This window comes from Galeopterus variegatus, unplaced genomic scaffold, assembly GCF_000696425.1.
Source record: "Galeopterus variegatus unplaced genomic scaffold, G_variegatus-3.0.2 Scaffold348, whole genome shotgun sequence".
Classification (NCBI taxonomy): domain Eukaryota; kingdom Metazoa; phylum Chordata; class Mammalia; order Dermoptera; family Cynocephalidae; genus Galeopterus; species Galeopterus variegatus.
This window is the reverse complement of record NW_007726459.1, coordinates 549,040-562,630: the sequence shown is the minus strand read 5'-3', so window position 1 is coordinate 562,630 and position 13,591 is coordinate 549,040. Positions and strand designations below refer to the sequence as shown.

At 35.6% G+C, this 13,591-nt stretch overlaps 2 protein-coding genes across 2 annotated transcripts in view; both read right to left on the bottom strand.

Moving 5' to 3' along the window:
* The window catches only part of ADAM32 (ADAM metallopeptidase domain 32), a gene marked incomplete at its 3' end in the record, with an annotated part of 141,628 nt that extends 140,677 nt beyond the window's left edge, over positions 1 to 951 (bottom strand). Inside the window, exons 1-2 of the mRNA XM_008567823.1 lie at positions 769 to 951; positions 38 to 671 (exon numbers count right to left, since the gene is read on the bottom strand). Coding sequence (XP_008566045.1) covers positions 38 to 671; positions 769 to 951 — 817 coding nt within the window. The remainder of the gene's footprint in view (positions 1 to 37; positions 672 to 768) is intronic.
* A 2,771-nt stretch (positions 952 to 3,722) lies between these two features.
* The window catches only part of ADAM9 (ADAM metallopeptidase domain 9), a 129,774-nt gene continuing 119,905 nt past the window's right edge, over positions 3,723 to 13,591 (bottom strand). The window contains exons 21-22 of the mRNA XM_008567818.1: positions 6,992 to 7,059; positions 3,723 to 5,216 (exon numbers count right to left, since the gene is read on the bottom strand). Coding sequence (XP_008566040.1) covers positions 5,123 to 5,216; positions 6,992 to 7,059 — 162 coding nt within the window. The 3' untranslated portion in view covers positions 3,723 to 5,122. The remainder of the gene's footprint in view (positions 5,217 to 6,991; positions 7,060 to 13,591) is intronic.

The following is a 13,591-nucleotide window of genomic DNA, read 5'->3' as shown; positions in this document are numbered from 1 at the left end:
GGGGCGTCCGAGGACCCCAGTGCCGTCTGTCGGGGGCCGTCCCAGCGCCCCCGTGCCCGCTGTCGGGGACCGTCCGAGCGCCCGGGTGCCCGCTGTGGTCCGTCCGAGCGCCCCGGCGCCCTCTGCCGGGGAACGTCCGTGGCCCCAGCGCCCTCTGCCGGGGTCGTCCGTGGCCCCAGCGCCCTCTGCCGGGGTCGTCCGTGGCCCCAGCGCCCTCTGCCGGGGTCGTCCGTGGCCCCAGCGCCCTCTGCCGGGGTCGTCCGTGGCCCCAGCGCCCTCTGCCGGGGTCGTCCGTGGCCCCAGCGCCCTCTGCCGGGGTCGTCCGTGGCCCCAGCGCCCTCTGCCGGGGTCGTCCGTGGCCCCAGCGCCCTCTGCCGGGGTCGTCCGTGGCCCCAGCGCCCTCTGCCGGGGTCGTCCGTGGCCCCAGCGCCCTCTGCCGGGGAACGTCCGAGCGAACGCCCCAGTGCCCTCTGCTGGGGTCGTCCGTGGACCTGGTGCCCTCTGCCGGGGTCGTGCCCGCTGCCGGGGTCGTCCGAGGCCCCGGTGCCCTCTGCCGGGGTCGTGCCCTCTGCCGGGGTCGTCGCCCCACGCTCTCCGCCCTGTGCCGACGGACCTAGAGAACTGACGCGTCCACCGTGCGCCCTTCTGTGCCGGGTACTAACGAAGTGCCCCTGAGAGCGAACGGGTGACACTTTCTGAATTAAAATCTACACATGCACACGCATTCATATTTACTGTTTCTAAGATTTAAAAACAAAACGAAAATACCGTTAGGCAGATGCGCGGGAAAGATTCCGAGAAGGGGAGAGCGAGCTGATTTCCGTATTTGGGGAGCGCCGCGGCAACGCTTCCCCTCACGCTGTCCGAATCGACTTGGTCACGCAGCCGGGTCATCTTCCTCGTGTCAACCTGGTTCCCACAGGCCCACGGCTGAAATTCGTGTGATGTCATTGTCTCGTTCCGAAATTTCTCAGTGCAATGAACATTTATTCATTCATGGAGTGACAGACAGGGAAGGTTTTTGCCCGTAATTATAGCACCTCTGTTCCAGAAGAAAATTCTAGCCAAAGGCCTCAGCACAGCATGTAAATCTCTAAGTCCGGAACCCGGCCTGCCATCTGTTGTCTCCTGTCCCCAGTGCCCTTGGCCTGCAACGCCGCCTGCCTCGCAGCCCCACCTGCAGCCTTCATCCATATGTACCATCTATTAACTCTTCAAATCTCACAGAACGAACTCATCTTTCACACTAATCAACACACAGGCACACACACAAACTAAAAGGCCCTTCTGCACGCCCAAAGTGACAGTAGACGTGATCTCATGCATGCATGTGATTTCAACAAGGCAGTCTAAGCCTGAAAAACGACAGCAGAAGCATAAACAAGGCAACAACAACAAAAAACACACCCAGCTTGTATCTCAAGAGGAAGAGCCAGTGCTTGGGCAGCGGTCCAGCCACAGCTGGTTTCCTCCTGCTTCACAGATAGTAGAAGAATTACTGTAAATGCTGAAGTTCATCAATTAGTGCTAAGCATTCTGAGTGAATTTCTTTCATTTCTTTGTTCTCTCTCCTCAACCTTTCCTGTTTTTGTCTTTGATAGAGCAGAATTTGTATTATTCTTAGTTGTATGGGTCTCTCCATAACAGACGATGTACTTCTTCTAAACGAAATATGTCCCACCCAGAACTTACAGATCATAGTACATAACATCTGCAAGATGGTAGCACTTCAGTAAACATTAATGAAATTTAATAAAATCTGATGTGTGCTTAGAAAACCTGGATTGTACTTAACTCTATGATTAGAGATCCAGGCTTGAAAGAAAGAGAAAAGGCAATGATCTGAATGAGGTCAGTTTGTGAACGTATATCAAACAGTAATATCAAATTATATGTAATTTATCCTTGACTATTATAACTTTAGCAGATGGCAATGAAGTCCTTTAATATTTTCAAATCTTGAAATGGCATCCATGACCAAGAAATTTTACACTTTCTAACGGTAATACAGAATAAGTCAAGAACAAATCTAAGTGAAAAGCACATAAAAAATGTAAGAAATAAAAAGTGAAAGAGGTTCAGGTCAAATAGCCTTTCAGAAAAATTTTCTAACTAGTCAAAGATCCAAGGAATTAGCTAATCCCACAGAAAGTGTTAAGCTACATAGTTAATACTTTACCAACTATAAAATTTGTGATAACCATTATAATTGCAAAAATTGAGGCTGTGTATAGTCTTACATGAATTCATTCAGAGATCCAAATTGATATGAAGAAACCTCATTTGGGATTGCTAGCAATTTTTCGTATGTTCTTATTGTTAAAATAATGTGCTATCTCTAAAAAACGGAAATTTCTGCCTTCTTCAAAACTAATATTCTCCTAAAAATTTGGCAAAAGTCTGAAAAATTGAGGTAATATCTATAAAAGTTTGATTAGAATTTCATCTAAAAGTCCCGCCTGAAACATATTTTTGTGGTCTTTCTCTCTCTCTCTCTCTCTCCTTTTTTCTTTCTTATTTCCCACTTATAAGTGAGGACATGTGGTATTTCTCTTTCTGTGCCTGGCTTATTTAACTTAACATAATTTTCTACAAGCTCATCCATGTTGCTGCAAATGGCATAATTTCATTCTTTTTTATGGCTGAGTGGTATTCCATGGTGTATATATACCACAGTTTCTTTATCCAGGTGTCCACTGATGGGCATTTAGGTTGGTTCCATATCTTGGCTATTATTTCATTCTTTTTTATGGCTGAGTGGTATTCCATGGTGTATATATACCACAGTTTCTTTATCCAGGTGTCCACTGATGGGCATTTAGGTTGGTTCCATATCTTGGCTATTATAAAAAGAGCTGCAATGAACATGGGAGTGCAGGTATCCCTTCAACATGATGATTTCCATTCCTTTGGATATATTTCCAGTAGTGGGATTGCTGGATCATACAATAGTTCTATGTGCAGTTGTTTGAGAAACCTCCATACAGTTTTCCAAATTGGTGCACTAACATACAGTCCCACCAACGGCACAAAAGGGTTCCCCTCTTCACATCCTTGCCAGCACTTGTTATTCTCAGTCATTTTGTTAGTAGCCAGTCTAACTGGGGTGAGATGATATCTCAATGTGGTTTTGATTTGCATTTCCCTGATGATTAGTGATGTTGAGCAGTTTTTCATGGACCTGCTGGCCATTTGTATATCTCCCTTTGAAAAACTGACTTAGCTCCTTTGCCCATTTTTTAATTGGTTTCTGGATTTGGGAAAAGGGGAGGAGGGTGGAGTTTAGAAAGAAAGTGGGTAAGGGACACAAAGAATAATTAATAATTTGTAATGATGAACATGCTAATAATATTGATTCAATCATCACATATGTACACAAATGCTGATAGTTGACTCTGTACCCCATAAATATGTGTAATCAATTATGTTTCAATTAAAAAACAAACTTAAAAAAGGAAATTTTAAAAATTTTTTAAGTAAAAAAATAAATGATATTCATCTAATAATGATTTTTTTCTGGGTGACAGAATTTGGGGAGAATTTTTTTATCTTCATCTTTATACTTTTCTCTTTTTGAATGTATTATAATAAGCACAAAAATAATGTTATTTTTTAGAAGCATAAGTATATACTAAGATGGTAAATATTTAATACAGGGAAGTGAAAATATGGATGACTTATTTTTGTACATTTCAATATTGCTTAAATAAAAGTTACATTGATAAAAAATATAAATTTTTAATAATAAGATCATAAGATTATAAATACTTGGGTATTTAGGAAGTTACTGGGAGACACAATAGAGAATTTCAAGTATTTCAATTTATTTATTGTAAATGGTATATTTATATATGTATATATAAACAAACCAAAAAGATTTTTTAAAAAACTAATGAAATTCAGTTAATAAACCTATCATTAAACTTTATTATGAAAGGTTATGAAAAACTTTTGTTTAAAATTTTACTGTCCATACCATTTCTTCATAATAAAAATTCATTTTTTAACAGCTGAGACAATAACTCAGAGACTTTTCATACTTCATACTAACTTTTTCATACTTATCTAGGAAATCTCATACTTTCTTCTATTCTCCAGCCTAATTTCTATGAAAACATTAGTGTCAACAGAGACATGATCCAGCACATCTTAGTAAATGTAAACATTTTAAATTATTTAATTGCAAGCTTTGAAAATTCATATTTTAGACTTAAAGTGCTTATGAAATTCTCAAGTGGTTTTGTAACAGCTCAATTGATTGAAAATATTATTATAATTGTTCCGGCTTTATTATAGCCATAAATCAACAGCGTATCTGATTAGATCTATTAAACACCTCAGATCTTAAAGCTTATAATTTATTTAAAATAATGCTATTATAAAAGGATGACAGGCTTTAACAGGATTCATAATAGAAATTCTATTATTAAATTAATTTTTCTAATAGTCATTATCTATAGTTGAAAGATCATAAAAATGGAAGCTATTAACTGTGTGTGAATACACACACTCTTTTAGTATATTTTGTACTTTCAAAATAATATTAGGATGTCTTAATTGTTGTTCTTGTGCATTCTTTTGAAGACAGAATATTTGTTTATTCATATAGTGAATGAGAGACAAGATTCTAGTGTATGATAATTATTAACCCGTGCAAGATGAAAAATATTAGATATTATTGGCAGCTAATTATTGAGTTTTCATAGGTGTTAGATTATCACATGTTCAATGAGAAACTACGTTAATGATAACTAAGACCAAAAATTCAGAATAACATTTAAGCACATAATGACAAATCTTACACCAACACAGCTGAGAATCATTGCAATAACATGTTCAAAATAACATAATCCATGTTAAATACATTAAGCTCACAGATGACCAAATAAGACTTCTTCAGTAATGGAAATCGAAACATTACTCTAAATTCCCGAGCTTTACCCTATTTCCTTGTATTTCTCAACACCCACACTCAGTTTCTGTTTTTCTGTGTTAGTAAAGTTTGTTTTGTATCTTGTTTTCATTGATAGTTACAACAGGAAGAAAGGCTTTTCAAGAAAACATCAGAAAAAAAAGTATTAGCTCAGTTCCCTGAAGACATTTACAAAAGAAGGGTAAAAAGTCAAGTGAGGGAACTATATAAAGGAGGTGCAGGAGCAGGACGAGCAGGAATTAAGTTTCCCTGAGATGATACTTTCGGTTGTGGTGGAGGTGGCCTGTGAGGAGGAAAAAAGATAGTTAATAGTGTGTTTGGAAAAAAGATAGTTAATAGAGGGAAATAATGCTATGTTCATTGCAAGCTCAACCTAACACCATCCTCAGCATCCCTGACAATAGATAAGGGTTCTTTATATTCTAAGATTATATGATATTATTGGCTAACCAATATGAAGCAACGGTCAAAAGGCTCTAATTAGAGTCTGAAATGGAATAATTACCTTAAATTAATATAACTCCATACTCAACAATGTTGTATGAAGGTTCTAGTTTATGTGTTTTTAAAAAGAATAGCACATGAAATTGTAAAGCCAAATTGTAAAAGACAAATGAGGACACTAAGTGGATTAAGCACTTTCTTGTGCAGATAGAATTAAGGACAGCAATTTACTGCTAAGTGTAAACCTAACTCTGTGCTGACATAAACAGAGATAAAATTACAGCTCCCTCAAATATAATATCCACTTTGAGAATTAAACCTGCTATTACTTCTATACCTGTCCCTCTCAATCCTCATACTTTAACCTGTGGACACCCATCCTTAACAGCTTCATCCAATTCTAGTTTACCTCTACTCCAGTAACACACTAGAACACTGCCTGGTGAATATCTGTTTCACAATTTATAAAGTCTTCTCTTGATCCTCATATGGATTTTAATGTACTCTTATTGCATAATAAATATTATATATGAGGACACTCCTCAATGTTGCAATACAATTACAATTTTGAAGGACTTTGGGGAATAGGAAGGGTTAGATGCATTTTATGTGTTGCAAAATGTAGTAATAGATTTTCTCTTTTCCTGCTGATTTCAAGCCCATTCATTGAGTCTTTAATTAACTTCAGTTCTTGTGTTTTTCAGTTCTAGAATTTGCATTGGTTTTTTTGTTTGTTTCTAGTTCCAGGCTGAAATTCTTGATCTTGACTATTAATTTCATGACATAATCATCATAGTTATTTTAAAGTCCCTGTCTGATAACTCTTAACTGGATACCCTCTCAGTCTGTTTCTATGGTCTCTTGCTTCTGGGTTTTGGTCCCATTTTCCTTTCCTGTATGCCTAGCTTTTTGATTGGGGCCAAACATAAAAAACTGTACAAATCAGTTGAGGGTCTAGTTCACTCTTACTCCTAGGTCCCAACACAAAGCCTGGGATGTCTGCCAGAGTACCCCCCTCCTTACAGGAGTCCAGTTTTTTATCCCTTCTGCCCTATGAGTTTGTTGAAAGCACTCCTCAGCTTCCTAACTTCTCCGTTGTCACTTTCAGGACAGGCAGACACAAGCAGGACAGACAAGTGGCCCCCAAAGTTGGGATCATGTCTAGACTTCCTTCCCCTCCTGGACTTTATCCACACAATTTCTCACCTCCTTGGTCTCTTATGGAGGTGAGAATACATATTTCAAATACATATTTTCTTATATTGTCTAGCTTTTCTAGCTGTTCTTAATAGGAAGGTCGGTCCCACCCTTCTGGTTTCCTATTGCTGGTTATTTTAAAGGCCCTTGCTTCTGACTGTTACGTACACCAAAAGCTGTAGCAGCATCTGATTGTATGTCTTGCTCAGATTTCTTTGAAATTTCATTTTGACACTGCACTAATAGAAAAAAATTTATATAAAATTTCTTTCAGAGCCTTTCTACAAATCGTGTTTTATCTAAATTACTGGCAATAAACATCCTGCCCTAAATTACATTAAATCAGAAGAGAGACTGTTAGACATTAACCCTTAGGTTTTATTCTGGTCAAGTAATCTAAGCAAATTCACTTCTGACCTTGATGGGAACTGCTGAGGCTGCTTGGCTGCATAGGTTGGTACTGGAAATCTGTTTGCATATATAGGCTAAAAGAAACAAACAAACAAAACAAAGATATTATTACCACAATGTAGTCATAAATATATTTTCTACATAAAAATAATTAATATACTTAAAATCAGTAAACAAACTCCTTACTTACAATGCTAACATCTAAAAATATTTTGCTTATTCAACGTCTTTACCACTGAATGTGAAATACTTAATTCTTTTAAGGCTGTATTTTTTCAATTCTATAACACTAAAGCATTATAGTCTTGGCTCAAATCAACTCAATTAGTATGAAGGTAACATATTTCCTATATTTTAAATAAAATCTTCCAAAAATTTATTGCTAAACCTCTACAGTACCTAACCGGTACTGTAAATACCACTAATCTACAAGCCTTGATTTTGAAATTCATTATATTCTTCCTTGACAAAGTAGTTGAAATGAAGTTTTGCAACAAAATGAGACTATATAACTCAACCATAAATAAGAAAGTAAAAGTAAAAATATTCTTCAGATACCACATTACATTAGGAAAAGCTGTGGAAGATTGGATGGAATTACTAACTCAATGATGAGGGGATCTTGACCAAGCTGTCCTCTACTATCTGCTGTTAATTGCTACAGCTCTATGAGTGGCACAATGTGCACAGTGTTGGAGAAGACCTTGAGCACTCTCCGGGTCCTGCCAGGAAACAGGTGGTCTATCACCTACTGTATTCTTCACAGAATGATTTGCATGTTCTGTGAAAATGGAGAAGAGATGCAAGAAAATGTCTCCATCCCTTTCCACCAAGCCTTTGGAGCACCAATTTTAAGGTATAAATTCCACTTTTTGGAATGACAATTGGGTGAGGTGATGATTATGTTAATTAGCTTGCAATCTAATTACACCATTGATCAAAACATCACATTGTACCCCATAAATGTATACAATTATGATTTGTCAATTAAAAATAATATTAATAAAAAAATGTTTAATTCCATTTTGGGGAATTTATGTGACATATACTTTCTTATAATTTATTTTTTAATTAAAATGTATTGTTTATATATTTATGGGACACAGAGTTATATTTTAATAAATGTATGTAATGTGTAATGATCAAATCAGGGTAGGTAACAAATTCATCATCCCAAAAATGTATCATTTGCTTTGTGATAAGAATATTTAAGAGTGTCTCTTCTAGCTATTTGATAACATACAATAAATTATTGTTAGTTATAAACTCCTAGCACTACTGTACACCCCTAGAACTTATTTTTCCTACCTAGCTGTAATTTTATGTCCATTAGCCAACCTTTCCCCATCCCTCCTTCCCTCTTTCCTTTCCCACCTCTAGTAACCACAATTCTACTCTCAACTTCTAAAAGTTCAACTTATTTTTTTCAATATCCCACATGATTGAGAACATGTGGTATTTATCTTTCTGTGTTTGACTTATTTCACTTAACATAATGACACACTTTTACAAGTATGCAAAGACCTATGTACAAGGAAGCTTGATGCCATGTTTCTTTGTAGTAACAAGATTTGAAACTAACTTTAAATTTATGGTAAATCCATAAAAAGAAATAGTATGCAGTTGTAAAAAGAATGGGATAGATGCTCATTATTGTCAACAGTGAACTAAATGACCAGAGAAACTTCCCAATATACAGCACCTAAAATGGTTAAAATATTAAAAAGGCATTTTTTAATGCTTGGCTGAGTTAATGAGAAATAAGAAATATCTTAAAGGTCAAAAACAATAAGAAAATATGGAAGAGTCCAGAGTGCAGAGCAGCATTTGTCCTGTGAACATCTTCCCATCATGGTAGGCGATGGTATGTGCTTTCAGATAACACAGACAGCCTGATTCAAACTGGGCAGTTTGGCTCACAGTCCATGCTCTTAATAATTAGATGCATGGCCTCACAAATCTAAGCAAACATTCCATAATACAATAATAATATCTATATCATAGAATTTTTAAAAAAGAATTGAAATATCATACAAAAACAGCATATAATGAGTAGAAGGTGATCAGAATTAAACCATTTTAAGGTCCCTATGTTGTTTAGAAGAAGGGTAAACATATTAATTTTAGGCGTTACGTTAAATATGCATGTTAAAAATTGTAGAAAAATCTCCAAAAAAGAGATTTTTATCTAGTTTTCTAATTTATCTAACAATGCATCTAAATACTAGCACAGGAGGAAAATAAAGTATGGCAGGAAGGGAACTAAATCAATCCAAAAGAATACAAGAGGAATTCAGTGTGGAAAAGTAACAAGAAAAGCATGAAAATAATGAAATCACAAAATAATATGATAGAAAAACTATGTTAATAATTATAATCAATGTAAATGAATTAAAGTCTCCAGTTAAAAGACAAATATTTAAAAAAATAAAAATCTAGAATTTTCTATTTACAAGATATAAGGACAAAGAAAGTTTGCATATAAAAAAGATATGAGGTAAATATCATCCATAACAGAAAAGCTAATATTGCTGTATTAATATCAGGAAAAAATGGATTTGAGAGGAGAAACTGTCTTTCCTGAGCTAATACATAAACACTCTGACGACCAAAAGCTTAAAACCTAAAAACATCTATCAGGGACTACCTTAAGGACTTCTAATCAACAACATGAAAGATGTTATCTGGAAGAACAGAGAGAAAATTTAAAACATGCTTTAATTGAAACTGAAAGTTTTTCCCCTAAAATCAGGACTACAGCAAGAATGGCTGCTTTTACCACTGCTATGTAACATTGTACCAAAAGATTTAGCCAGAGCAATTAAACAAGAAAAAGAAACAAAAAGCACCCAAACTGGAAAGAAAGAAAGAAAAGTACCTCTATTAATAGATGATATGATCATACAGAGAGAGAATATCCCAAAGAATACACAAGATAGTTACTAGAGCTTATCAATGAATTCAGCAGAGTTGCAGGGTACAAGATGAACATGCAAAATACAGTTGCATTTTTATACACCAGCAATAAACAATCCAAAAAGAAAATTTAAAAAGTAATTCCATTTACAATAACATCCAAAAGAATAAAATACTTAGAAATAAAATTAACCAAGGAGATGAAAGACTGGTACACTGAAAATTACAAAACATTCTCAAAAGAAGTCAAAGTACACATAAGTAAGAGGAAAGAAACTAACATTCATGGATAGTAAGTCACTACTGTTGAGATATCAATACAACCCAAAGTGATCTACAGATTTAAAATCTCTCTCAAAATTCCAACAGTCTTATTTTTGTAGAAATTGAAAATCAGATTCTCAAATTCATATTGACTTGTAAGAGGGCCAGAATAACCAAAACAATCTTGAAAACAAAAGAACAAAGTTGGAGCATTCACAATTTGCAATTTCAAAACTTACTAAAATGCTACAGGAATCAAAATAGTATAGAACTGACATGATGAACATTAAGACCAATGGAATAGAACAGAGAGTCTGAAAATAAACTTATACATCTATTGACAACTGATTTTACACAAGGGTGCCAAGTCCATTCAATGGAGACAGAATAGTCTCTTCAAGAAATGGTACTGAGATGGCAATCTATTCTTAGATATGATACCAAAAGCACATGGAACAAAAGAAAAAAAAATAGGTAAACTGGACTTCATTGAAATTAAAATCTTTAGTGCATCAAAGAACATTATTGAGAAAGTGAAAATACAATCTACATAATGGGAGAAAATATTTGCAAATCATATATCTGATAAGAGGTCAATATCTATAATATAAAGAAATGCTACAACTCAATAAAGATGAATACACCATTTAAAAAGTGGGCTAAAGACTTCAATAGACATTTCCCCAGAGAATATATATAAATGGCCAATAAGCAAATGAAAAGAGGCTCAACATCATAAGTCATTAAGGAAATTCAAATCAAAACCACAATGAGGTACCACTTAATATCCACTAAGTTGTCTATAATAAAATTTTTACAAAAACAAAAAGCAGTTGGTGAAGATGTAGAGAAACTGGAACTTTCATACATTGCTACTAGGAATGTAATACGGTGCAACCACTGTGAAAAACCATTTGGCAGTTCCTCAAAAAGTTAAGTATAAAATCATTATGTGACATAGCAATTCCACCTTTATGTAAATAGCCAGAAGGACTGAAAACAGGAACTCAAACAAGTACATGTTCATGGCAGCATAATTCACAATAGCAAAAAGAGAGAAACAACCCAAGTGTCCATCAACAGATGAATGGATAAACAAAATGTGGTATATACATGCAATGGTGCTGTGATCTGAATGTTGGTGTCCCCCCAAAATTCTTATGTTATTAAGAGGTTGGGTCCTTAGGGGTGATTAGGTCATAAGAACTCTGCCCTCATGAATGGAGTTAGCACCCTTATAAAAGACACTTGAAGAAGACTTTGCCCCTTCTGCCATGTGAGGACACCACAAGAAGGCACCATCCTTGAAGCAGACAGTGAGGCCATACCAGAAAATAAATCTCCCTGTGCCTTCATCTTGAACTTTCCAGCCCCCAGAACTATAATAAATTCCTGTTGTTTATAAATTACCCAATCTAAAGTATTTTTTATAGAAGGCCAAACAGATTAAAACAAATGGAATATTATTCAGCCATAAAAAGTAATAAAGTTCTCACATGCTGAAACATGGATAAACCTTAAAGACATTATGCTAAGTGCAATAAGCCAGGCACAAAAGGACAAATATTGCATGATTCCACTTATATGAGGTAACTAGAATAGGCAAATTCATAGAGACAGAAAGTAGAATGGTGGTTTTCAGAGGCTGTGGTTAATGGAAAAGGGGAGTTATAGCTTTCATGAGTACAGAGTTTCTGTTTGGGGTAATGAAAAAAGTATTAGAAAAAGATAGTAGTGATGGAGCACAACATTCTAAATCTAATTAATGTAAATGAGTTGTATTCTTAAAAATGGCCAAAATGCCAGAGAGTCCACAGTATCACAGACACCTGGGGGAACTCCTGGGTAGAAACTGGCAAACCTCCATCAGTAAAAGATTGCACAAAAGAGCTCAGAGACAACACATCCACAGAAAATATTTGAGAGACCTCCAGAATCTTTATCCAGCCTGAATGGAGAAAATCCACCTTGCACAAAATTAGAACACAAAGTCTGGGAGAGGTGGATTATTCTTCAAGTGCCAAAATCCCAACCAAAAAATATGAAGAAACAGGGAAACATGGCCCATTTAAAGGAACAAATTAAATCTCCAAAAACCAACCCTAAAAATATATATATATAAATTGCCAAGGAATTCAAAACTACCATCACAAGGATGCTCAAAGAATTAAAAGAAAGGACAGAGAGACAACTAAATGAATTCAGCAAAATGATGTATGAACAAAATGAAAATATCAACAAATAGTACTACAAAGAATAACCAAACAGCAATTCTGGAGTTAAAAATAAAATATTAAATTTTAAAATTCACCACAGGGATTCAATAGCAGACTTGATTAGGCAGAAAAAAGTATCAGTGGACTCAAAAACAGGATATGCAAAATTATTGAGGCAGAGAAGCAAAAGGTGAAGAGAAAGGGCAATAAATACCAACACAAAACCATATGAAAATATGAAACTCAATTATAAAGATAAATGTACAGGCAAATACAGAATCCTGTAGTACTATAACGTGGGTGTGCAGATCATTTTTACATCCTGTTGGAATTTTAAAGTAGATAGTAATAAATTTAAGATTTTATGTAATTGCAAGTATAACCACAAAGAAACTAAAATATGCAAAAAGGAAAATGAGAACAATAATATATCACTACAAAAAAATCAAAGAAACACAAAAGAAGGTAGCAAGGGAAGAAAAGAGGGTCAAAAAAGCTACAGGGGGCTAGCCAATTAGCTCAGTTGGTTACAGAACGGTGTTGTAACACCAAGGTCAAGTATTGGATCCCCATATAGGCCAGCCGCCACAAAAAAAAGAAAGAAAGAAAGAAAGAAAAGCTACAAGACATACAAAAACAATTAATAAAATAGCAATAGTAAGTACTTCTCCATCAGTAATTACTTGAAATATAGACATTCCATGCAAATGGAAAACCACAGAGCAAAGGTAGCAATATTTACATCACACAAAATAGACATAAAATCAAAAACAGTAAAAAAAAAAAAGCCCCAAAGGTCAATACATAATGATAAAAGAGTCAATTCCCCTAAAGAATATAACAATTGTAAATATATATGTAGCCAACATCACACCACCAAAATATATAAAGCAAATATTAATTGATCTTGAGGGACAGATAGACAGTAACACCAAGTAATTACTGTGGAATTCAATACACCACTTTCAACAATAGATAGATCACCCACGCAGAAAATCAATAAGGAAACACTGAACTTGAACTACACTTTAGACCAAATAAACCTAACAGACATATGCAGTATATTCCATCCAACAGATGAAAAATACATATTCTCAAGTGCTCACAGAACATTATCCAGTCTTAACAAATTTGAGAAGACTGAAAATATATCAAGTATCTTTTACAACCACAATAGTATGACTAGACATAAATAACAAGAGAAATTTTA